This window comes from Melitaea cinxia, chromosome 2 (genome assembly GCF_905220565.1).
Source record: "Melitaea cinxia chromosome 2, ilMelCinx1.1, whole genome shotgun sequence".
Taxonomy (NCBI): Eukaryota; Metazoa; Arthropoda; class Insecta; order Lepidoptera; family Nymphalidae; genus Melitaea; species Melitaea cinxia.
The window spans coordinates 7,049,763-7,077,122 of record NC_059395.1 but is presented as its reverse complement, the minus strand read 5'-3'; the positions used below and the strand labels follow the sequence as shown (position 1 = coordinate 7,077,122).

The following is a 27,360-nucleotide window of genomic DNA, read 5'->3' as shown; positions in this document are numbered from 1 at the left end:
GTATTTTTTTTTTTTATGTATGTTACATCAGAACTTTTGACTGGGTAAACCGATTTCGACAAATTTTATTTTAATCGAAAGGTGGTGTGTGCCAATTGGTCCCATTTAAATTTATTTGAGATCTAACGACTACTTTTCGAGTTATATCTAATAATGCGTTTTTACTTGACGCTTTTTTCGTCGACCTACGTTGTATTATAGCGCATAACTTTCTACTGGATGTACCGATTTTGATAATTCTTTTTTCGTTGGAAAGGGGATATCCCTAGTTTGGTACCATGATAAGAAAACCAGGATCTAATGATGGGATCCCAGAGGAATCGAGGGAATCTCTCGAAAATCCGCAATAACTTTTTACTGGCTGGACCGATTTTGATAATTTTTAATTTAATCGAAAGCTGGTGTTTATCATGTGGTCACATATAAATTTTATCGAGATTCGATAACTACTTTTTGAGTAATCTTTGATAACGCGTAGTTGCTTGACTATTTTGTCGTCGATCTACGTTGTATTACTTGTCGATGTAATTGAAGTCGGTTTTTTTTTCGATTGCGAGCAAACACAATTATGTTAAAAAATTTTATGTTCTTTGAAGGTTTAGTTCATAACATATTTATAGAATTAATGAATTTATAAACTATATTTATAAAATATATTATGTATATGGGCACAACTAGTCTGTTATAATTGAGTATATTAGAAAAATAATAAATATGTAATAAATACAATGTATCTGTTTACATAAAATAAAAGATACGTTTACTTATTCTATTTTTTGTCACAAGGTTTGTAACTTACTAGTTTCTTTTGATACATTACCATTTACAGGTATAAAACTCTGAAGTAACTTTAAAGTCGTTCGACTTGTAAAATCAATTTAACTTGGTATCTGAATTTGCGAAAGTATCTCATGTCGAAATCGATATTTTTTTACTATTAATATCATTCGTGATAAAGCCTCAGCGTACACATAAGTTACTTCCTTCAAATCGAAATGTGTTTGTGAGTTTGTTTCTTCTTGTTAACATGCAGTTTTCAGTAATAGATAACAAGGTAAAAACTTTTATGTTAAAATCAAATTATCATATCGACATAAAATATCTTAGTTCAATAATCGAGTAAAGTAATAAATTCGATAAACAAACCTGGCTGTTAGGGAACGTCGCGAACGCCGACTGTACTTTATGTAGCGCGTGATCTTGCTGATGGGCGGGCGGCGGCCGCCCTTTAGGAAAATGGAAGCGTGGTATGACTCGCGAAGGGCCCGCCGCCCGCACTGACCGCTGGAGAGTCGTGTGCGCTGGCGCTGATGATGGCTTTGGGGGAGTTGACGCTGCGTAGTTCTGTAAAGAAACGAAAAGCGTAAGACTCTGGTAATATAATATATGCTTTTTAAAGTCGTGACAACGTTTCGAAAGATGACAAGAAGTGACCGAAGACTAACTTCTGTTTCTTTTTTCCTTATGTGACCTTCTTCGGCTATCAAGGATAGGTTCCTCTATTTTTTTTTCCAATTTTTATTTAATATTTATGAACTTTTTTTCTACAATTATATTATAAAACTACAGGAATTAGATTATAATGGTAATAATCACTATTACAATCTTTCTTCTACTTTACGATCTTAATAAAACCCCATCATGAAGCTATGTAACAAAGGTTAAAAAATATAAAAAAAACAAAACGAGTGAAAAAGACTTCCAGAAGTGATACTCCGTTCGATTGTTCATCGCAAACAATAAGTGTTAATTGCGCACGAGTGCTAAATACGAGCAAATATGCAAACTCTTCATTTTGACGTAAAAATATTACCTACAGTTATGAGTATACTGACAAAATTCATATAAAACAGGCTCATTATTCAACAGAAAGTGTAAGAGAAATATTTGGTCAGATTTAAACTGTTACATATACGTGAGGTTATGTTTTATTTCGGTCATAAACAATCCTATTATGAGTGCGAATATTTTGTGGACGATTTTAAAAATGAAACTAATTAAAAACGTTTGCTAATAACCTTCTTAGTTTAAATTTTCAAACCACCATGTTGTTATCGACAACATACTTTTTAACCGACTTCCAAAAAAGGAGGAGGTTCTCAATTCGACTGTATTTTTTTTTTTTTTTTTTTTTTTATATATATGTTACATCAGAACTTTTGCCCGGGTAGACCGATTTCGACAAATTTTGTTTTAATCGAAAGGTGGTGTGTGCCAATTGGTCCCATTTAAATTTATTTGAGATCTAACAACAACTTTTTGAGTTATATCTAATAATGCGTTTTTACTTGACGCTTTTTTCGTCGACCTACGTTGTATTATACCGCATAACTTTCTACTGGATGTACCGATTTTGATAATTCTTTTTTTGTTGGAAAGGGGATATCCCTAGTTTGGTACCATGAATAGGAAACCAGGATCTGATGATGGGATCCCAGAGAAATCGAGGGAAACTCTCGAAAATCCGCAACAACTTTTTACTGGTTGTACCGATTTTGATAATTTTTAATTTAATCGAAAGCTGATGTTTATCATGTGATCACATATAAATTTTATCGAGATCTGATATTTATCAGACTTTCTGAGTAATCTTTGATAACGCGTAGTTGCTTGACTATTTTTTCGTCGATCTACGTTGTATTACTTGTCGATGTAATTGAAGTCGGTTTTTTTTTCGTTTGCGAGCAAACACAATTATTAATACACAAAAAGATAAATAAAGTAGCAGTTATATTTCCTTGGTTGATAATTCTATACACCTATCTAAAATAAATGTTTTCCTCTCTACCTCATGTCTTTTTTTATGGCTCAAAATCCAAATTTAATCCATATAAATAAATTAAATTGGAGTGTCTGTTTGTAATATAAAATAACAATTTTTTACTAAATTCATATGGATGTGTACACGGTACATATACCAAAATAACATTTTTTACAATTTTTGTCTGTCTGTCTGTCTGTTTGTTCCGGCTAATCTCTGAAACGCTGGACCGATTTTGACGATACTTTCACTGGAAGAGAGCTGACGTAATAAGGAGTAACTTAGGCTAGGCTACTTGTGTTTTAGTGTTTTTTTAATATTTTGTAACTGCGAACTGAAAAATAAATAATTGTCAGTAAAAAATTGTTCGCTATCTGTAGTGTTGACTGATGTTGACTTCGTAATTTGAAATAGCCGCATTCATAGCTTCGTCAAGGATTCCCGCCTACGTCTCAATCAACGTTTGGTTATCTTTTCAGTAAAGTTACGTAACTAGCGAAATTAAATTATTCGAAAACTTGCTAGTGTACACTGGCATCCGTCGCATTCATTTATTTCGTGAATATGAAACAAAATTATGAAATAAAAACATAAATTCATATTTATGCTTGTCTATATGTCTACGTATATTTTATCTGTACCTTAATTTCAGATCACTAGTGATGCCACCCTAGCTTCACAGAACTGCAATTAATTATATTTTCATATAATAAGAAAAAAATTACATATTTGTATCCCAAGTGTAGTGCCATGATAAGGAAACCAGGATCTGATGATAGAATCCCAGAAAAATAGAGGGAAACCCTCAAAAATCGTAGTGACAACTAGAGCATTTGTTAATTTTTTGTCTACTTACGTTGTATTACTTGTCGATGTAATTGAAGTCGATTTTTTTCGTTTTCGAGCAAACACAATTATTTACGTATAATTTCAGCGATGGTATGTCGCTATGTATATTTATATAGCCCTAAACGGAAGGACGCCGGTCTAACAAAAGTTGTATAATTAAAAACAGTTTAATGACATATTTGAAACAAATCTCGTTTTTTTTTGTTACTAAATATATATGACATTTTAAGTTTCTTAAATAGACGCCAACGTTGATAGATGCACGTTTAACAAATGTTTGCCTCTTGAGTAATTCGTTCCAGTTTATTAAAATTAAAGAAAGTGCATTATATTAAGCGCATATTAAAATGCAACAAAAAAACCAGAAAACAAATTTACAAAAAAGGTTTATTCACGTATACGCTTGTCGCTTTTTCTCGCAAAAACACATTTTAATTGTTATCTTAAAAAAAAAGGGTTTTTTTTAGAAGATGTAAGTATGTATAGTTCTAAAACTTACGCATTCATAATTTTAGTTGAAAGGATTATCTATAATACCGTATACGGTTTTGTAGATAAATATGTTTATATTTGAATTGCATGTTGGAACAGTCATTTTCGTTTTTATAGATTGCAGTGTCCTGCTATTTCTGGCCACAGCTGCAGTCTGCGCTGCTGCGAATTTAGCTAAGTGGTTACCAGTTACCACTCGAACACGCTAGTCTTGTCGGTCTATGACCCAAGTACCCTTTTACTTACTCCTTTTTATTTTCTCACACATAACATAAAAGTTTTAGATTTAAATGTTTAGTAACCACGGTCTTCACTTCACTTTTACGGATCTTCGTTATTTGCCGTTTTCTTTAAATTCTTACAATTAATACTTATATAATTTTGAGATATCAATTTGACACTAATATTTCGTATATTTATTACATATCGTACAGTCTAGAATAGAAGATATAGTTTTTACTTATTTTTTTTTAATCTTACTTTTCCTAAACATTTTTATGACTTAGGAATATTGCACATACTTTATCTCTTAAAAAGATGTTCTAAGTCATTATATTTTCTAATTCTAAGTCATTATATACAAGTTATTACATTGTTTTATAAAAAAAACAACACAAAGAATTCAGGAACGACTGCTCTGAATCAAAGCTATGAAACAATAAAAGTTAAGATGTCTCGTCGATATAACTACATGGCATTCCCAAGCGTAAGTCGTCTTTAAAATTATTATTATCATACGTCAGATAAAAACTCAAAAGAAAGGCTCATTAATTTGTATCCACAGAATCACAATGTGTTTTAACGGGGAAATACTGTCTTCTTGTCACCATTAAGTCCGGCCATCATTTATTATTATTATAATTTGTTAAAATAACTTTTTCAAGTTCTATTAAACTGAGGTTTGGCACGGCAGGAAATTTCTTGCTCAAAAAATGGAGTAGCCCGACGGGATACACTCGACCTTACAGAAGATCACAGCTAAATACCACTTTAAAGCAGTTTTGTGTTCCTGTTGGTGACTAAGGTGATCAGAGCTCTTGTGGGGAATTAGGAATACGGTCGGCAACGCGATTGCGATGCTTCTGGTGTTGCAGACGTCTATAAGCTACGGTAATCGCTTACCACCAGGTGAGCTGTATGCTTGTTGCCGAACTAGTTATATATATATATATATATAAACGCTAAATGTGTTGCACACCGTGGAACTAGAACACTGGAAGTAATTTGGCAATTTTTTTAAACAGTTTTTACGGAATTATGAGTTTTTCATCTCGCCTCTTAAAACGTCTGATAGCTCTAAGACAGAAGTTGTTCTGTCTATTTGGTAAGGAATAAAAACGCTCGTGTGTTTTTTTTTTCTTTTTAAAACCATTTCTTTTACTGTTTTTGCCAGTATTAAAGTTATACGCGTAATAAAATACGAATTAGTTTCGCTTATAGCACTTTTTATAACCGAATATACGAATAGTGTAATTAAAATTGCTCGATAAAACGCTATTTTACACCTTACTTTAGGTTATTATTTTAATTGACTTTAATTTGTTATGTAATTATCTCAGTTGATGATTTTTTTAAGTTTTATGTCCATAACAATTAGGTAATTAGCAGGAGACTGCTTCTTATTGTAATAAGATTTTACAATATTTGTTTTCTAGGATCGAAAATAAAAGTTGGCAAAGTTTATACAGTCAGTCAGTCAGTCAGTCAGTCAGCTCAGCCTACTGCAGTCCACTGCTGGACATAGGCCTCCCCAAGTTCTCGCCAGACATCCCGGTTTTCCGCAATCCTCATCCAACCTACACTGGCAGTCTTACGTAGATCGTCCTGTCCAACGGGTCGGGGTACGTCCCACACTGCGTTAGCCAAGACGCGAGCACCTCTCCGGGACCCGTCTACTCCAACGGCCATCAGTCCTGCGACACAGATGACCAGCCCACTGCCACTTCAACTTGCTAATTCTGTGGGCTATGTCGGTTACTTTCGTTCTCTCGCGGATAGTCTCATTTTTAATCCTTGAGAGAAACCCCAAGTACCCGTTCCATTGCACGTTGAGTGACTCTAAACTTGTGGACCAGTCCCTTCGTCTGTCTCCACGTCTCGGCTCCGTATGTTAACACAGGCAGGACGCATTGCTCGAAGACATTTGTCTTCAAGCCTTGAAGATAAAAGTCTAAAATTAATAATATATTCAAGTTTATACAGGAAGTAAAAAATCTTCAATCATTTAATTATTAAAAAATAGGCGAATAAAAGGACTACTCTTGTTTTACAGTACCTACGGTCTATACTCCTATATAAAAATACAATAATTACAATGTTATGTATGTACTTAATAGGTTTAGCGTCTAGCTAGAAAGCTCGTTCAGTTTCCGCCATTATTTTTAATTATCTGTGGTACTCGTAACATATCAATCTATTCGTATAACAGACACGTATCCATCGCTCCGGTATTGGCACGTCCGTTAAATTCGTTTTAGGATTCTCCTTGGCCTATAAAATTGTGACGTTACAAATCAATATACGATCTATTTAAAAAAAAATAGATTTATTTTAAACCATAGATAATTAAATAAAATTAACTAAATTTAAAATATGTAACTTGGCATAGAAAAGAAGGACTAACGCCAAAAATATTCGAGATAATTTTACAACTAATTTGATGATCCAAATGATAAACTATGGGTCTGTCCCGAAATATTATTTTGTACTCTGTTACTGACACCTCTATTTGACACCGAATTGTATAAGTATGTCATTGTTAGATATTCCACGCAGTTTCACTTATACTTGGTTTTGATGCTGTCAAATTTTTTGACATTTATGTATAGGTCTCCGCTTTCCTAAATCAATTCGTGTTGTTTGTTTTGCTATTCGCAAACTATACCTGGTTATTTGCGATAACGACTGCCTCTAAAGTACTACGGATTGGAAAAATTGTTGATAAAAACTTTTTAAACAGGTATCTCCGTAAAAGTAAAAAATATAAAGAGTACGTAAGGGAGAATTAGCGCTCTATTATACACATTTAATAAAATCAAAAATAATAAAAATACTTTTACTATTTTTTTGTAAAAATTATCGCCTAATATTACACTTTATATTAACACGTAAAAAATTGTAACTTTTTTTCAGAAATAATTTCACTTTATTGTTTTTTTTTTACCTCGAAAAGGGACTAAAAGTTTAATTTTAATTTAGATTAAACGTAAGTATTATAATACAACTAAATGAAAAAGACACCGACCTGACTTTTCAATGGAACGTCATGTATGTCAATTATTAAAAGCCATTAAGAAGTCTATGATCTGCATTTGTCTCTGGGAAAATGTAATAGTGGAACAGCGTAAGAGCGTCGTTTAACTGCACTTTTAAATGTTCTGTTCAGTCACTCAGCTAATCGACACTTACATAAGTTTTTGAATAGCGTTGTTCAATAATCGTTGGCTGTACAATTAAGCGACGTTTTCGATCATTTCACTGAGAAGTATCCATCTATCTGTGGATTTATTTATTTTATTTAAAGAAAAAATACAAATCATGTAGAGTTGATCACATATCATGTACATTTTAACAGTGCACTGTGCCTAGAATAGTATTAGAATATAAAATATAATATTAAATTATTAGGAAAATGTTTCATTAAAACTAAAAAATAGTTATTCCTTCATTATTATAATAAATTTAATCGTTAAATTTAAAAAAAAAATTCGTATTTTTGTATTTATTTGTGTACATTAAAAATACATTACGGACACATGCTGTGGCTGGTGGATCATTTAATACGAATTGTTATTTATGATTTCCACTTTTCCCACAATGACCACTTCTCACGTCCTTTTGTGACCGTTGGGAATATTGAATTTGTCTCTGTGTGTTGTATAATTTTATCAGATTGTACGGTTCGTGGAGACAACCTTGAAATAATTGTCCGCATTGTTAGGCGTAGCATAGATACGTCGAACGAAATAAGATATCTTAAAATTTATCTCTAATAAAACATTGAATTAACTTAAAATTATTTATATGTATTTTGTACTCCTTTTATTTATCTTTAGGTTAGTGATAAAAAATATCAATTATTATTTATTAATTGTAATCGGTTTTGTGTTCTGAATTTTACGAATAAGTTTAACGTTAATAAAATTAAAAACGTTGTCTTTTTAATACTTTACAACATGATATCGATTATTTTTGTATACTATTACCTATTATATTTATTCATATATTATTACTAAGTAAAAGTTTGGTTAAATATATATACCTGATTGTATGATGTACCAAAGTGCAATACCAAATTCAAACTGAATTCATTTGCGGTACGCGCCTCTTTACTGTGGAACAAACTCCCAGAAAGCGTTCAAAAAAGTCCTTCCCTTGTTTCCTTCAAACGTACATTAAAGGCGCACTTTATTTCTCAACTCAATTTACAATCATCTACTTAATTAATATGTAAGTATATAATTACCTATCTATTAAGTTATGTATTTGTATATATGTATGCGTGTATGTATGTATATATATATATATATATATATATATATATATATATATATATATATATATATATATATATATATATATATATAGTATGTATATGTATGTACGATATGAATGTGTGTATGTATTTATACTTGTAAGTATGTAATATATTACAGTTATTTAGCTATTACGTTGTAATTGCTTGCACTGTGTTCCCCGCTATATGACATTCACTCTCAAGACCATTGGTTGACTGGAAGAGGTCTTTTCTAGGAATAAGTCCACCTTTGCCATCAAATTTATGTGTAATTTTTCTGTACATTATTTTTAGTGCAATAAAGTATATAATAATTTAAATGTATCTGTACTGTGCTTTAGTAAATAATGTCTACTCCCACACATAACAACCTAGAATTTGGCTCAATGTTTTCAGTTCAAAAACGACAAGTTGATTGATTAATCGTACGTTTAAAAAAAACATAACACTAATTAAAACGATTCATTTGTTTTGACGCAGGTAGCATTTAGTTTTTGTTCATAAGTAATAATAAACTCATTTGCATATAAATTAAACTGTATACAGTTGACAGCTGTCAAATGATCCCAGAATCGTTAAATATCTGTATTCATAAAATGTTGAAAGTCAAGCGCTTAACGTTCGTGCCAATAGCTATACTAATGCGTGTATTTTCCATTCTACGTGACATTGGCGAAATCGTTTGTCCTATATTTGCACTTTGGACTAATAAAATTTTCATAAACATTAAACGTTGAACAACTCCTGATATAAAAAAAAAAACTTGAAAAAAATTTGCAAATTGTAGAGACAGCTTGGATTTTGAAAATATGTATAATACGCGTTAGAAAAAATACACATTTAAATATCTAATTGTAAAAATATTTTGATAAACAATTATTTTATTATCGGTAAATCAATAAATCAAATATGACATGAAACAGTGTAGCTCAGCGGGATCTCAGTAACGCTTATGTACCAACTTATCAATTGTTGTGCATATTATAGTAAATAACATTTGTGACTACATGTACTCTATAGTAATCAATCATTACTTTTTTATTATTAAGACGCTTTAGTTTTTTAGATCAACCTACTAACCTAACAAGAATAACGAGTGTTTAGGTTATCTATTATTAAATGAAAAACTAAAACTTGAAAGTGTCAATGAAAATTATGTGGCGTCATGGGACACCAGGTAGGAACAAAGTTTCTTCAGATACTCGTAGTATAGAAGCAACACAATTTGAAAAAAAAAATGTTGAATTTTATATATATTTTCTAGTTCTTGATTTTTTTTCAATTTTGTTGATTGGTTCTTAATTAAGTACATAAAAGTATTTAGGAAATTTAGTATCATAGAAAATAACAAATACCGTAAAATAAAATAAATCAAAGAAAATAATAATAATAATAATTCAAACTATTAAGTGAAATAAAAAAACATTGGGCTTAATTTATTTTTGTCGACGGTATAAAATTACATAAATAATTTTTAAAAAGTTTACTAGTAATATTTTAGTTTCACAAACGTCGTATTATACAGTCGTGTGACTGATATTACGTCACTTCCATTATATATTTTTCTTACGGTTTTAGTATCACATTTTTTTCATGTGATACTACATTTTTTTCAGTTTGCTCGCCCAGCCTAATGTCAAGCCTGCCGTAACAACTTCGTTCCAATAAAAGGACAAAATAACAATACAGGATATGTAAAAAGTCCTTATGAACACTTTGATATATATAATAGGTACTTTTTATCTCAAAATTTGTTCCAGTCCTAAAGAAGTTGCGGTTACAGACATAATTATGTATGACGTAAAGTGTTTAGATATATCTGTTAATGAAATATAATATCCACTTTTCAGCGAGGTAAACAAAAATTGTGTCAACGTAGATTGAAAGTATCGCCTTAATGGGAGTTTTTGATGACGCAGTAAACTATTAAATTTATACCAAGACTTTATATGAGCGAATTTTAGAGCACAAATATTGATGAAAAAGTTTACGGCAGCTACCTACTATCTATCTTTTTACGATGTTATAACTTTTAACCTTAAAAAATTAATAAATATCATGTTACTAGCTGACCCGGCGAACTTCGTATCGCCTAACACAAACTTTATCGTATGGTATTAAAGTTCAAATTGACTTTTAAGTATTATCACGAATCTTTTGTATGGGAGTATAGAAAAGTGTTGTTTTTAGACTTTTTCAGGAAATTTAAATTTTTTTTTTTAGAATTTTTCTCTCCGTAAGAACCATCCTCGCACTTCAAGGAATATTTTAAAAAAAGAATTAGCGAAATCGGTCCAACCGTTCTCGAGTTTTGCGCTTAGCAACACATTCAGCGACTCATTTTTATATTATAGATTTGTAGTTGAGTTTATGCGGATTTCGAAATTTTTGTTATAAAGACTTTCGATGTTTATTATATCCAGAATTGAAACTTGTGGAAAAGGTGCCTTAAAGTTTCGTAGATGCATTATTTCATAGCATAGCATATGCGATTACTTCAAGAATATTAGACTTGCAACACGTACATACTTATATGAAGAACGCTTCTTAATCAAGAAAATATGATTGGGTAGGTATTAAAAGTGATGACGACGCTTTAGTGCAACTTCAAGGTTAAACGGAACAAGAACTTTGAAATAAGATGATTTTTAAAATTTTTCTATTTTTAACCGACGAATAGAAGTAAGTATTCTGAATTTGATAGTGGTTTGCGTGTCTGTTACGTGTTATACCTTTATTATATGATTATTTATAAATAAGGTTTGATTTCAATATACCTTTAGGTATTATTTGTATAAGAATAATTTATAGATATCTTTTATTAATAACTGACATGTCTGTCGACTAATACGTATGAGAATAAAGCTTAAAATATTTTGCTTGATAAACATTTGTGATTCAACAGTCTGTGTAAATATCGGTCTCGAACACCGAAGTGAACTCATCCAACACTACGACCTTAGCTCCGTTCAGTTTTAGTACGATTTTTATTCCATTCGTCGCTTCTCAATTTGTTTCAAAGAGGATTTTGCAGAGTTTTGTATAATCTTTTAACATATGTATTATTTTATTAAATGTTATGTTACAATCATCAGAGCAAAGGAGGAATTACTTGCCTAAAATCTGGAGCAGCCCGAGAATATTACTTTACAGGATATCACAACTAAATAATATTGCTTTCAAGTAGTGTTTTGTTCCTGTGGTTAGTGCCTCAGGCAGCCAGAAGTACTGTGTTGATAGGGCTAGGGGTCGTGCTTGCTCGATGTGTCCGTTCGTGGTCGACCGAATCAGGCTGTACTTTCGGTGCGGGAAGGAGGGACACATTGCCCGCACCTGCACTGCTACGGCGTGTTGTGCAGTCTGCACCAGCGCTGGTAAACCAACGGCGCACATAATGGTGTAGGGGAGGGTTGAGATTGTTGTCCCCCAAAGGTAGAAAAACTGTGGGGGAATAACTCAAACGCTCCCAGTAATCATAAAGAATTTCGCCTAAGTACCTCTCCTCTCCACTCCAAGGAAATAGAGCACTCTCGGTACCCCTGAGCGTACTATAATCAAAGGTGGCCGCAGCACGTGTGGCCAACCGTCGGAGCGTCGCGGTGCATGCTAACGCAATCCCGTGGCGTCCCACTAGGACTTCGAGGGCACCGTTGGTTTTTAGTGGGTAGTCCGGCGCATTCTGTCTGCGCCGGGAGCCTCACACTTTCGTCGCCTAAGGGCAGTGGGGTCAGTGCGTAAAGACATTATCCAGCGTAAAAAAAGGGCTAGGGTCGTGCTTGCGATATTTTTTATTTGCTATCAAGTGAACCAATTCTTTGGCACGCCAGTGGTATAAAAAATTAAGAACTTATGTAATAATACGGAAGTCAAAGATCCGTATAATTTTCGAATTATACGAGTATGTCTTAGTGTCATGTTATATAGCCTCTATTGTTTAGAATAATGCATTTGAGTTCTACGTCCTATCAGAGTTGCTTAAGTTGAATTAACAAGCTAACAATAGCACAGTATTTTACGATATTGATAACGAGAATTTTCTTATTCCTCCTTTGTCTGTATGAACAGATGAGATTGAAAGGTAAAACAATTAAGTCATTTTTTACCTTTACCTTTATAAAACGTTAAAGTATTATATTTTAAAGCTATTTACACTAAAATTGTTTTTGTAACGCCTTAATAAACTATTAGGGTCTGACTTTCAAAACTACGCGGATCCGGATCGTAGAAGGGTAGATCGGTTACATTGACTAATTATTACTTGGACGATAATTGAGTGGGATAACTGAGTTGAGGTTAAGTCTTTAGTTTGTAAAGGTGTGTTTAGCTGTTCCTTTGTTTAACGAGTTACTAAAAATTAGTTAAGTTACATACACTTTGGTTTTAATTTTTTTTTAGCGTTTTAAAATCGAACTTCTTCCATTGACGTCTTAAATGATTTTGTCAATAATTTGACAAGTTTTTCTTTGTTTGAAAGACCTAATAAGTATCGGAAGTTTCAAATCATATAGGAAGAAATAATTCTGCGTTATATCTAATACATGTAATACAATACGAGTACATCTCGTAATTCTACGTTAGTATTGAGAGGGCAACGAAAAAAAAAAATTGTGCAAAACTATATAACAAGATTACAGCCATCATTTTTGGATTATTTTTCCTGTCTATACTGTATTGTACCAGCATGAACATAACAATACTGATCAAAGGCCTCTATTCCTATTAAGTGGATGATTGTAGCATAACCCTCGACGCTGACCCCACAAAGAAAAACAAACCAATTTGTATAAAACGAACACGTTGGGATACACAACATAATGACTATTCTATGTACTTTTGTCTATTGTTGAATATTTAACATATCTATTGAGCTATGACATAGCAGGAAATATCTTGCCCAAAATATGGGGCAGACTAACTTGGGAAGTACCTCAACCTTACAGTGCTCCACATCTAAATAATACTGGACTTTACACTTGTTAGCCATTCTTAAGACATAAAAAAAATCATATGCTGTTAAGTATAGATACGATCGACTTGACTGTTTATTACGTTGGTGTAGTACAATGTGTGTATGTGTGAGTTCATACGTGCATGCGGGCTTACATGCGAGTCTGCGTATGGGCATTCGTGTGTTTGTTTGTGTGTTTACCCAAACGTACATATGTGTTAGTATATTTTTTATCGATTTAAAACAAATAAATTCTTAACAATCGTGGAATACTTTTATAAATCAGATTCGAATTTTTAAAGCTTTTTGATATTTACGTATTCAGCCTATAAGATCCCACTGCTAGACATAGGCCTCTTTCTCCATGCAGTAGAAGAATTGGACCTTAATCCACAATGCTGCTCCACTGCGGGTTGGCGGATATTGATAATTTTAAAATTTTAGTGGTACTGAAATAATATCTACTACGTAATCGAAAATATTTTATCAACGTTTACAAGATTAGCTGTTACCGAGTGCATTCTTGCTTATATTTGTTTAATCTTCGGCTGGCAACACTTTTTTTACATACCTACATAAATAGCAACAGTGGTAAAGCATCACCCCATCGCCACATATTTTTAAATTTAAATGAAACAGCCGTGTGTAAAAATTGAAAGTTATTTATTATGAGATCAATCGCTAATACAATTAATAATATGAAAATAGTATTAATTATGTCACCTAAAATTTATATTTTTTTGGGTTAGGTTTTCTGGAATATTTTTTGTAACAAAGTACACTTGTGTCTGTATAATTTGTATGTTGTACATTAATTGGCTTATGACTTATTGTTCTTATATAATTTTATAAATGTAAGCTTGTCAATGAGCAAATTTTTGTAAAATGTTTTAAGAGAGTATATGTTTTTAAGTCATAATAAATCTAATATTCTTGTATGAAGTGTCCAAGTGATTCAGAGCCGGTCACAGAACATCGTATTCGCGTTGGATTCTGATCTATAATTATAAGGCGCGAGATAGAGCTGGCGCATGTATAAATAGTAGCGCGTGTCCGTCCGCGCACGCCAAATTGGGAGACGGCAATGGCCGATACAGAATCAATAAATGTGGAGCATTCCGCTGATACCCTTCTCAGATTTTAGTGAAATTTAATTTATATTTATTTATTAACTTTAATGGTATAATAATAACAATACTTATTACACATTAGTACACATTTTTGTAAAGTAACGCAACATTGAAGAAAAACATAAGTGACAATTAGAAAAGATATTAAATTCAAGCCATTAAAAATCTTTAGATTATTCATTTAAATAATTTAATATATTGATATTTATCTAAGCCTGTTTATATCTAATGCCATACTTCGTGCTTTAAAGTCTATTTTATTTTCATTGTTATTATGAAAAACAATACGACGTTAGTTTTTAACGTTATTAGGCGTTATTTTCATATGAGTGCATGCTGAGCACATTTATAACTTGTTAGGTATATTGTAAAGTAATGAAAAGCGAATGGTACTCTGTCCACATGTTTTGTAATAAGACCACTGTTAGTAATTTTCCATCAGATATTGAACCATTAGACAGCAGGGTCAGTTGCCAAATGCATCTAAAGACTAATCAAAGAATTAAAAAAAAATGATAATGTGTGCAATTCTGATGAAAGCTGTAGTTAATACTATTAACTACAGCTTTCATCAGATACTACTAGTATAGTATTGGTACTATTAACTTAATAGTGCCAATACTATACTTAAAATTAGTTACTGCTGCCTTAAGCCCTGAATTCAAGAAACTTTGCACATTTCTTCTATTTATTTACATTCAAAATTTACATATTCCATCAACGTATTATTATTGCGTTATGTAAAACAGCCTTCGTAAAATGTAGGCTCCATTTATGTGCCATTTAAAATTTAAATATTATATAAATTGAATAAAAAATTAATCTTGAAATGAAAAGTCGTGCTCCGTAACTTTAACTTTACTGTGATAGGTTTAAAAAATAATAATAATGTATTCTTTATTGTACGCCAGAATAATAATTAAAATAAATTATCGCATAATATAATTTCTTCCAGCAACCTTTGGATGGAAAAGGAAAAATAAGAATTTAGTGGGCGTACTGAAGTAGAACAAATTGGTATGATAAATAAATACTAATAAATAATAATCTTCTACATGGGGACAGAGTGGGATATTATAGGCTCTGAAGCGTAATAAATAAATCTTATATATAAAATTCTGGTGTCGCAATGTTAGTTACCATACTCCTCCGAAACAGCTGGACCTTTTTTTGTGAAATTTTATGTGCATATCGGGTAGGTCTGAGAATCAGCCAACATCTATTTTTCATACCCATAAGTTATAACGTGGGTGGGATTAAGGGGGTTAATAACATATACGGGAAAACAATGTTTGCGGGTTCAGCTAGTAATAATCTATAAGCTCCTACAATACGTCACTTCGCCCGATCACACTTTTCATAACGCTCTCGTCACGCATTCACCAGCTTTCTCCGCAAGTCAAGCATGCGTAAAGAAGTTTTACTCCAATAATAATGATAGTTTAACTTATGTATGTATTCGTGTATGCTAAAGCTAGTAAGTTAGTACTCGCTTCTCCATTCGCATGGTTGTGTACATTCAATATTGAACTGAACTCATAATCACACTAAAATCCCAAAAACCAAATATTATTGCTCTTAGGCTGGTGGTGTTGCATGAGAGCAGTGTTCTTTGCCAGTGACATTTTCAAAGGTTGAGGTTTCCAGTCAGTTTTACTTTAATTAATAAAAAAATTATCACTGAGCAAAATTGAATACTATTAATTATTTAAGTATTTAATTTGAAAACCATGACATAAGGATTGAATGAAAGAAACCTAATTAAAACTAGAAGAAAGTCACAAGGTCTCGTCCATAAATATAATCTTGTATTTACTGAAGGTCGGGTCCATAGCCTTAGTAATGTCCGATTTGTAACTTTTATATGAAATCATAAGTTCCCCGGCGATAACATTTAGGGCATTCGTGCATGTTACTCCGATACCATTACTGTTTTATTGGATATGGAATATTGCAAATTTGCGAAATATTGAATGTGATACCTCTGATACTTACAAGTAAATTAAATTAACCTTATAGTTGTATTGTTTATATGTAGTCCTACATAAGTTAACATTATTACTAGATAATAAGCTTTATTTTTTTAGAATTATACTAATGAGTAACATTTTTTTTAGACTTGACGCTTTGTTGACGAAAGGTGATGATTTTTTAAATTGGGACAAAGAAAATAAATATATATAACAGGATTATTTTAAACGGTTTTTACACGAATTATAAGTCAGAGCTTATTTATACGTAATTACACATTAATCTTTTTTCAAATTATTTTTTGTGGATTACCATGCTAAGAATCATAGCATTAAGCATGTGGAGAATTGCGATTATAATCCCTACTAATATTGTAAATGTGAATGTAAGTTTGTTTGTTAAGCTTTCACGCGAAAACTACTTACCCGATCATCATTAAACTTTGTACACATATTCTTGGAGTTATTAAAAGTAACATAGGACGCTTAATCTTAAACTTTTAACTGAGGTAGGAGGGCACAGCAGGAAATTTCCTGATCAAAATATGGAGCAGACGGACTGGGGTAGTACCTCGACCTTACAGAAGATCATAGCCAAATAATACTGTTTTTATGCAGTGTTGTGTTTCTGTTGGTGAGTAAGGTAAGGACCAGAGCTCCTGGGGGAATTGGGGGTAGGGTCGGCAATGCAGAGTCGCTTATTTGCCGACCTAGTTGTATAAAAAAAAAAAAACTAATCCAAGTAAATTTGCATATAATGATATTTTGTAACACATAAACATCTACATACGTATGTATTGTATCTGTATGTTGTCATTTGCTTTTACCTACTAGACGGAGAAAGAGACTAGTGGTTGGATGTTACAGACTGAATCATTCATGCTGTATTTCTGCTTCGGTATACTTAACGAAAAAAAAAACATTAATAATTTAACATATTTTACAAATATGTTATGCAATAATATACATGACATTTTAATGGAAACCAAATATCAAAATTTAGCTGCAAAAGCGCGAAGAGTACTCGTATAACTCGACTGAATAATATTTGATGCGCTAACTTTCCACATAAATTGCATCCACTTCGGAATTTCGCTGAGAATATCTTTCACAAGTTTAACAAGATCGAGAAATAGTAAGATTACTATCGTGTTGTTTTATTCTTGCGATATGAGTTTTTCCAATACAAATAATAATAAAATGAATGAAAGATCGGCGCCATTTTTTAACGAAACGACTTATTTATACCATGGTCCAAAAATAATAGAGAACGAAATGCTTTACATTAATGATTATATATTATTTAAAATAGTCTACTAAATTTGTTTAAAAACATGTTCCCGCTGATTCTCCGTAGAAAAGATCAACTCACAATGTTTTTCTTACACGTCTTTGGCAAATTTTTAAATTATACATGCAGTGGACCTGTATGTAAAAAAAGTAAAAAAAAACTTTCTTGTAAAATCGCTGATCAGCGAATCTGCACAAACAATTTATTCATTACATCAAAAATTCATACAACATGTAATACATTTCATATAAACGTTGTTAGTGATATGTACATTTATTTGTTAATACAAAAGTGAAACGAAATTTGTTTAATAGATTCGATTAGGGTTATATCCAGTGTGTATTCAGGTCCATGAACTTTGAAGAGATAAACAATTGAATACACTCAGTATTTTAGTCTCTTATGTTTTTATACTGATCGTAGCTTTAACATTATTATATGCAAGGTACTTTCATAGTCATACCTGCAATATGAATTGTCTGTTATATATAGGTATATATGTATAAGTGAGTGATGGTAATAATTGTCATTTACGCCTATAATATAGACAATAGCAATTATACTTTAAACATTATGTTTGGCTATATTTATATATATTTTTTTGGATTAAGTTACATTATATTTTATTTTTCTTATTATATTATTATTATTTTATTTATTTTATACTTTATTGTACAACACAAATATACATACATATTACAAACAAAACATAAAGATAGTTACAGACAGTGAAGTACAATGGGCGGACTAATGGCTAATTAGCCATTTCTTCCAGACAACCCAGTAGACATATTGTACGTATATTATCAACTAGCTCCTGCCCGCGACCTCGTCCACGTGGAATAGTTATTTTGAAACATTCTTCATTGACGCTTCACTCCTATTGCCTTCCTCGATAAATGGGCTATCTAACACTGAAAGAATTTTTCAAATCGGACCAGTAGTTCCTGAGATTAGCGCGTTCAAGCAAACAAACAAACAAACTCTTCAGCTTTACAATATTAGTATAGATACAGTTTAGCATTTCAAAGAAATTAGAACTAAGAATTTAACGGGTTCTTTCGACACCCAAAACGGGTCGTGACGATAATATTGAAAAGGGTTGTTCTGTGGTCGCAAATTTTATGCGAAGAATTTAACTAAACATTGACAAAAGGAAAGTTATTACGGCGTTGGTTTCATTTAGGACTCCAAAAAGGAAGTATTTCTCAATTCGAATGTATTTTTTAAGTTTACTTCTTTTTTACTGGGTAGACCGATTTTGATGATCTATATAATTTTTATAATCGAAAGGACGTGACTGTAATATTTTCTCATTAAAATTTTATCGAGATCTGACGAGTGTTTTTTGAGTGAACTCTAATAATGCGTATTGAATTGAGTGTTTTACCGAATGCTTACGTCGTATTACTTGTTGATGATTGAAGTCGATAAATTTTCACTGAAAGGATACTAGAGAAAAATTGTATAAAATTTTATTATACAACTAGCGATCCTCCCCGGCTTCGCACGGTTGCAAAAACTATCAGCGTACCTCTACTATATTATGCATGTATTATACATATAAACCTTCCTCTGGAATTACTCTATTTACTGAAGAAAACCGCATCAATCCGTTGAAAAATCTGTTGCGTAGTTTTAAAGATCTAAGCATACAGACAACGGGAAGCGACTTTGTTTTATACTATGTAATGATTATAAAACAATATCTACTTAAGCACCCAGAAATTAAATTTTATGGTTTAACCATATTTTTCTAAGTTTTATCTCTCAAAATAGAAATAAATATCTGAAAACGTTAATCCAGAGTATTATGAGTCGCGATAACAAAGCAAGTAATTAAAACTTTCTAAAATTACATTAAAACCGTCTGAAACCTGAACTTATAAGGATTTTCCTCTCTCCGTCTCTTTTTCGCATTCTATTTACACGCCAATTTAACATCCGTCCTTTTCTATTAAGCAAAAAGCAACACAAGGCTTTGCTGTTATGGTTTCAGTTATTTCAGACCAGCTGAGCTGTCCCGACGCGTTGTCATGGTTACCATTGATCGAGCGCCATCTTGGATACAGTCTGCGACTATTGACTATTAAAAGTGTTTGAATGACAGTTATGTCTAACTTTTGTAAGCGGATTGCGTTGTATTTTTTGTTATTTTTATGTTGCTTCACAGATAATTTAAGAAAAAATGTCAGATCTTAACGTAATATAACTGCTTTTATCGATGCAATAGTTTAATGTTTGGCTTAGTTTGTATCCACCTGTATGTCGCAAAGATTAAAAATCGTAGGCCAATTCTTATATAAATGGTAACATTAATTTGCTATTCTAACAATTTTAGTCCGTTTCATACAAAGAGGTACTGTAGTGTCCGCATAGACTTTTTAGATAGATTAGTTTTGATTTTGTTTAAATAAATATGGCAGTTTCTAAAAATATAATTGCATTTAAAAGCAATTACCTACATTTGTATAGGTGATTATCCTCTCGTGCAGAATAACTTAATAAACATTCACAAACAGTTACAATGTAGGCTATAAAAGTAAGCCAAGTTTTAATGCGATATGCTGACATAATAATTCCATTACTTGATTTTATACTGCAGTATCTGTAGTATAAAATAATCAAACGAGACCTCTATAAAACCTTATTAATGGTGGCTGAATGGTAACATTTTATTTTAATTTGTTTTTGTTGACTTATATTTTTATCACTAATCTTAATCTCGTTTAATTTATTTTATGATTGCTTTCTTATTTTATTTATATCTTTTATTATCTTGATTTATATCTTGATATTTATTTTATTATCAAGATAACAAATAGATAAAAATAAAGTAATATATAAGTATCAAGACTATTATGGGTGACAATAACTAACAACAGAACCTTGCAATTTGCGCCAGCTATTTCGTCAGTCTGACGTAGTAGATATATATTGATATGGTAACCTAAATATATGCCTCAATCCTATAAAAAATTAGTCACGGCAAAATATAAGTTATATGAAAAAGAATGAAGTTTGGACATGTAAAATATTTTGCATTTAGCAGAAAATTCTTCATCACAAGAATAATTCAGAAGGTAACTTTCAAAAGTAGTCACGTATATTTTTCCATAATTCCACCTAAGAAAACATTTGAAAATAAACTCGTTTGTAATAAGCAGTTTTTAATAATATTTTTATTAATTTAATCTGGATTAGACTTGGTTTGAAAGCAATTAAATTGGTTCCAATCCTTAGCAGATACCTAATTCTAGAAAAATGAATTAAAAAAACTTTATTATGTAGATAAGTACTTTCACAAGCGACCTCGTGACTAAATCAAGACTTAAACTAGTTAAATATATAGTGAAAAATAAGTATTTCTTCAAGAATTATTATTTATAATCCATATTGTATCCATTTTATATAAATGTACTAATTTGTACTATTATTATTGAATGTTTGTTTTTATGAATTTTATGAATTTTTTAAGTGTGATTATTTATTGATTATTTTATATTTATTAATTATTTATTGATTATTTTATATTTTTTGATTATTTCGTTTAAATAAATAAATAAAATAAATATTTCCGTAAATATTCATAATATCGTATTGCATTTGGCCAAAATTATTTTAGTTATTAAATAAAAAGCACGTCTCTACCGCAACATAAATAGAAGAAATTGTCTATGAATTGTTTAATCTGCTGTGATATGTCGCTAGGGGAAAGGGCTGTAAATCAATAATGGCGCGAGAAATCGCATTCCAGGGATTCTGAGATACGATAGATACAAGTTGTCAAACATATATAAGTAATATGAAAGCAATTCATACATAACTTTAGATACGTATTACTTTGATCAATTATTAAAATATTATAAATACTTTTTCTCGTTATGTATAAAAAGGCGGTTGAGTTTTCGGACAGTTTTTTTTAATATACTAGTTGACCCCGCAAACGCTGGTTTGCCATATATGCTATTAAAACCATTAAGCCCCCTCCCCCCTCCCTCTTATAACTTAGGGGTGTGAAAAATAGATGTTGGCCGATTCTCAGAACTACCCGACATGCAGAAAAATTTCATAAAAATCAGTCTAGCCCTTTCGGAGAAGTATCTTGACTAACATTGTGACACGAGAATTTTATATATAAGATTTACTATATAAAAAGTATAAATATATATTGTTTTATTAATATAACAATCTGTAAACAATATAAAATATATTATTTACAGATTTATTTCAGGGTACCAGCATGGTATTTCCTTATTTATAAGTGAAATCATCTCATGTTGCACTCTAGTCTCGTCGTATACTCGTATGATAGAACTTCTTAACTGTTGGTAGATGTTTTAATAATAATAATAAATACTCTTTATTGTACACTACAAAGAAATGTTACAAAAAGGGATACATACGAAGAAAGATGTACAAAGGCGGTCTTATCGCTAAGAGCGATTTCTTCCAGACAACCTTAGGGTATAGGACAGGGCATATAAAATGAGAAGCGGTAGGGAAGTGTACAAATAGTTGATAAAGAATTGGCATGGAGTTTACAAGCTATATGATATAAAAATAAGTAAATATACTACATATAATACATATACATATACATATACACATAATTATACATATATACATACACCATATATACTACATACACAAATACTACATAATATATATTGTGTTTGTATTTGCTATTATTAAGAGATGCAACCGACATGTTAAAATAAGGTTTAATTTTTGTTTTATTTTAATACTAGTGACGCGGGTAAAACTTCTTGTATAATTTAGAATTTTGCATGCGCTGCAAATCGAAAAACTATTTTACCTATCAGCTAAACATACCTATTTCTAATGCTTTGAGTCATATTTACGCTAACAATTCGTAAATTAATCAACTAACTAACTATTATAGCTGCAGTATTGTCAAAATTGTAGGAGATAATCGAAAAGTTAGTCCTATCTATGCAAACTAAACAATTTAACTAAATTAATCCTATTGCATATCCAATTTGATATTGTTTAATAAACGTTCTTAGTACAGAATAACATGTGCTCTGTTTAAAACGCTGCATTGCTGTATCGAGAACAGATCAGAGAAAAATTTGCATTGAATGTATTGTATTAAGGTTTGATTTCAAGTGCATAGCTCATTTTGCATCTGCGAATGACTGTGAATACTGTAGTGCAATGTCGTTAGCTAAATTGAGTTTATTATTATAGTTTTCACTTGGTAATACATTTTTATTTAGTTACAGTTTGATTTGGTTCAATAAAATACCCATAAGAAAGATTATAGTAAAATTATTTTAGTATAATTGTGTTTGCAAATAAACGAAGAAAAACCGATTTCAATTATATCGACAAGTAATACAACGTAGGTAGATGAAAAAATAGTCAAGTAAAGACGCATTATCAAAGATTACTCCAAAAGTTGTAATCAGATCTCGATGAAATTTCAATGCGACCACATGATAAACATCGGCTTTCGATTAAATTAAAAATCATTAAAATCGGTGCACCCAGTAAGAAGCTATGCGGATTTTCGAGAGTTTCTCTCGATTTCTCTGGGATCCATACTCCGATCCCACCCACCCGACCCATCATCAAATCTTGGTTTCCTTATAATGGTACCAAACTAGGGATATCTCCTTTCCAACAAAAAAAGAATTATCAAAATCGGTTCATAAACGACGGAGTTATCACCGAACCGAATCTATACATATAATAAAATGGTAGGAAAGTCAAAACTGTACATTGAATATTTTTTTAAAAGAATACTTGGGGTGTGATCTACAATCGATACCAAAGCCAAAAATATAGTTTTTAGAATTTTTGTCTGTTTGTCTGATTGTTATTTATGTTCGTATACAATATTCTACTCAACATAAATTTTGTTTCACAGGAGGTTTAAAATTAATTTAAAGTATAAACTGTGTATAGACCAGACACAGAACGATTATGTAGCACCTCATGAAATCTCAGACGCATCTTAAAACTTGAAGCGCTTGAAACAGTATTGTTGACAGCCCTTCCTTAAGCCTAAAGCGCTCGAGAGTGAAATAAAACACAAGAGAGAGTTACCTAAAGTACCTACGTTCAGAGCCTCCAGTCGACCTTTCAGAGCTTGTTAAGAATTTAATGGTAATGAAGTGAGGTCTCAAGCTAAAAACTGAGCTAGATATTATAAATTTTGTAAATCTCTGACTATGACTGTAACTTTATTAAAAACTTGCGACCTGCCCCGGCTTCGCACGGGTGCAATGCTGATACTAAATATACTACAGAATGTCTATATTTATAGTCTGAAGCAAGCTTATGACATGGTTATTAACATAATAACAACAAACATTCAAATATGCGTCGTTAGATTACACGTTGTTACAGAATGCGTTGAAGAAATAAAGTTTCACTGCTCGTTCCCCGTAGGTGATAGCGTGATGATATGTAGCCTATATGTTGACCCGACTTCTTAATAATATTCGTGCCAAATTTGAAGTAAATCCATGCAGTACTTTTTGAGTTTTTCCCGGACATACATACAGACAAAAATTCTAAAAATTATATTTTTGGCTTCGATATCGATTGTAGATCACACCCCAAGTATTCTTTTTAAAAAAAATATTCAATGTACAGTTTTGACTTTCCTACCATTTTATTATATGTAATAAGTATAGATATTGTAAAATAATTGTTTTTGCTAGCAAACAAAAAAAACCGACTTCAATTACATCGACTAGTAATACGACGTAGGTAGACGAAAAAAATTAACAAACGTACTAGTCGCCACTACGATCTTCGAAGGTTCCCCTCGATTTATTTGGGACACCATCATCAGATCCTGGTTTCCTTATCATGGTACCACCCTTAGAATATCTCCTTTACAAAAAAAAAGAATCATCAAAATCGGTTCATAAACAACGAAGTTATCCGCGAACACACATAAAAAAAAATATATACGATCGAATTGAGTAACCTCCTCCTTTTTTAAAGTCGGTTAAAAATCAAAATTTTCTTTATACAAGTAAGCTTCAAAAGCATTTTTGAATCAACGTTTTATAAATCATATTTGTTAGGTTAATTATGATATGGTTTATGTTGAGCTACCATTGGAATATAGATCCTGCAGAGAAGAATGGACAGGAAACTCCGCAATTACTTAATATATATATATATATATATATATATATATATATATATATATATATATGTGTTTTTGTGTGTGTATGTTATTGATTTCTTAAGAGTTTAACACACAAGACCCATTCAAATTGTGATGTTTCATATTTTAGCTATGGAGTTATTTTATTTATTTCTTGAAATAATCTAGAATCTTGAATCCAGCTGTTTTGTGTTTTCGCTGCAAGCTTTATTATTGTAAAAACTTGCAAGAGAAGCAATTTTATAAAATATTTCGCAGTATATGCTTTTAAAGCAAATTTGAAACATGTATGAGAATGGTAAATCTTTTTATAAAAATAATGGAGGATATGAAAATAGGAAAGAATAATAAATTAAGGGTGTTTTGCAATTTTATGAACAATTTTTGCATTATATTGTAGTTTTACAGTCGAAAGACTAGCCCGGTGGCGCAATTTGCAGTTACCCTGCTTTCTTCTACAGGAATTGTGGGTTCTTATTTTATCGCCGATATAATTTACATTTATAATACATATGTACCATTCCTCTAAGTATCACTGTTGTTACCTAAAACACTGCCAATAAGTTGCCTACTTGCCTACCTTAGAAACAGATGGCCGTGTGTGTCAAATGTTCAACATATTTGTGTAGGTATTATTATTTTTGTTATGGTTTTTCTTATTTTATTTAAGTTTAGTCATGTTTATCACATACTTGCAATTGTATAAAACATATGCCAAGTTCACCTTCGACATAAAGACGAAGACGTAATTATATATGTAATAATTATTGTAAGTAAATGTGTAATTAAACATTTAGCGTTTGTTTGAATGTTCATATGCGAATTGTAATCATTCTGTTGTATATTTTAAGGTTAATTTATTACGTCAATTGCAACTTTACATAAATACTACCAGTATATAGTTTGTTCACACGAAAGTTTTTGCTTTTACTACTTTTATAGATACTTATAAAAGTAGTAAAAGCATAACTTATTTTTGTTCTTTATTAAAAAGCTTTGCTGCTACTGCGATACTTATTTTCTAAACTTCATTTTATTGAAGAACCAGTAGTCAATTGACATACTAATGGTCTGTATTCATGAGATGACAAAATTGATTAACATAGAAAAAATAATTGCAGTTATGAGAAGTTGAATGAAAAAAAATGTTTTACCACTTTTTATTTTATTTTTCTAGAGCATGTGTTCGAATTTCAAACGTGACCATACCATACCATATAACTATAGAATCCACATAACCGAAGTAAGTACGCTAATTAATAATTAACCAGTTTCGAGCGATGAAAAGCCGACGTCCCTGTGCGGGATTAAAGCGCTCAAGTGATTTAGGGATCAAAACGGGGGCGCTATTGTTCTCGCTTATGCTCTGTTTATTGACTGTAAAATTTTATTGTTAAACTTTGATCTATTTACTTATAGTATTACGTATTGTATAAGATCTTGTAAGCATTCCACAGCTGGACAAGGTTAAACAGACGTGTATTCACTTTTTAACCGACTTCCAAAAAAAGAGAAGGTTCTCAGTTCGATTGTATTTTTAACCGACTTCCAAAAAAGGAGGAGGTTCTCAATTCGACTTTATTTTTTTTATGAATGTTACATCAGAACTTTTGACCGTGTGGACCGATTTCGACAATTTTTTTTTTAATCGAAAGGTGGTGTGTGTCAATTGGTCCCATAAAAATTTATTTGAGATCTAACAACTACTATTCGAGTTACATCTAATAATGCGTTTTTACTTGACGCTTTTTTCGTCGACCTACGTTGTATTATACCGCATAACTTTCTACTGGATTACCGATTTTGATAATTCTTTTTTTGTTGGAAAGAAGATATCCCAAGTTTAGTACCATGATAAGGAAACTAGAATCTGATGATGGGATCCCAGAGAAATCGAGGGGAACTCTTGAAAATCCGCAATAACTTTTTACTGGGTGTACCGATTTTAATAATTTTTAATTTAATCGAAAGCTGATGTTTGTCATGTGGTCACATATAAATTTTATTGAGATCAGATAACTACTTTTTGAGTAATCTTTGATAACGCGTAATTACTTGACTATTTTTTTGTCGATCGTTGTATTACGCGTCGATGTAATTGAAGTCGGTTTTTTTTCGTTTGCGGGTTAACACAATTATTCTTTATTTTATGTCATTTTGGTATTCATATACACAGTAATTAATTTATCTGTATAAAAGTACAATATAGTATGTGTTTTGAGAACTAAAATAAGTTAACAAAAATTGGTA

The 27,360-nt window shown here is 31.4% G+C and overlaps 1 protein-coding gene across 1 annotated transcript in view; it reads right to left on the bottom strand.

The window, feature by feature from the left end:
• The window catches only part of LOC123663672, a 136,629-nt gene that overhangs the window by 39,552 nt on the left and 69,717 nt on the right, over positions 1–27,360 (bottom strand). Inside the window, exon 4 of the mRNA XM_045598343.1 lies at positions 1,147–1,344. Coding sequence (XP_045454299.1) covers positions 1,147–1,344 — 198 coding nt within the window. The remainder of the gene's footprint in view (positions 1–1,146; positions 1,345–27,360) is intronic.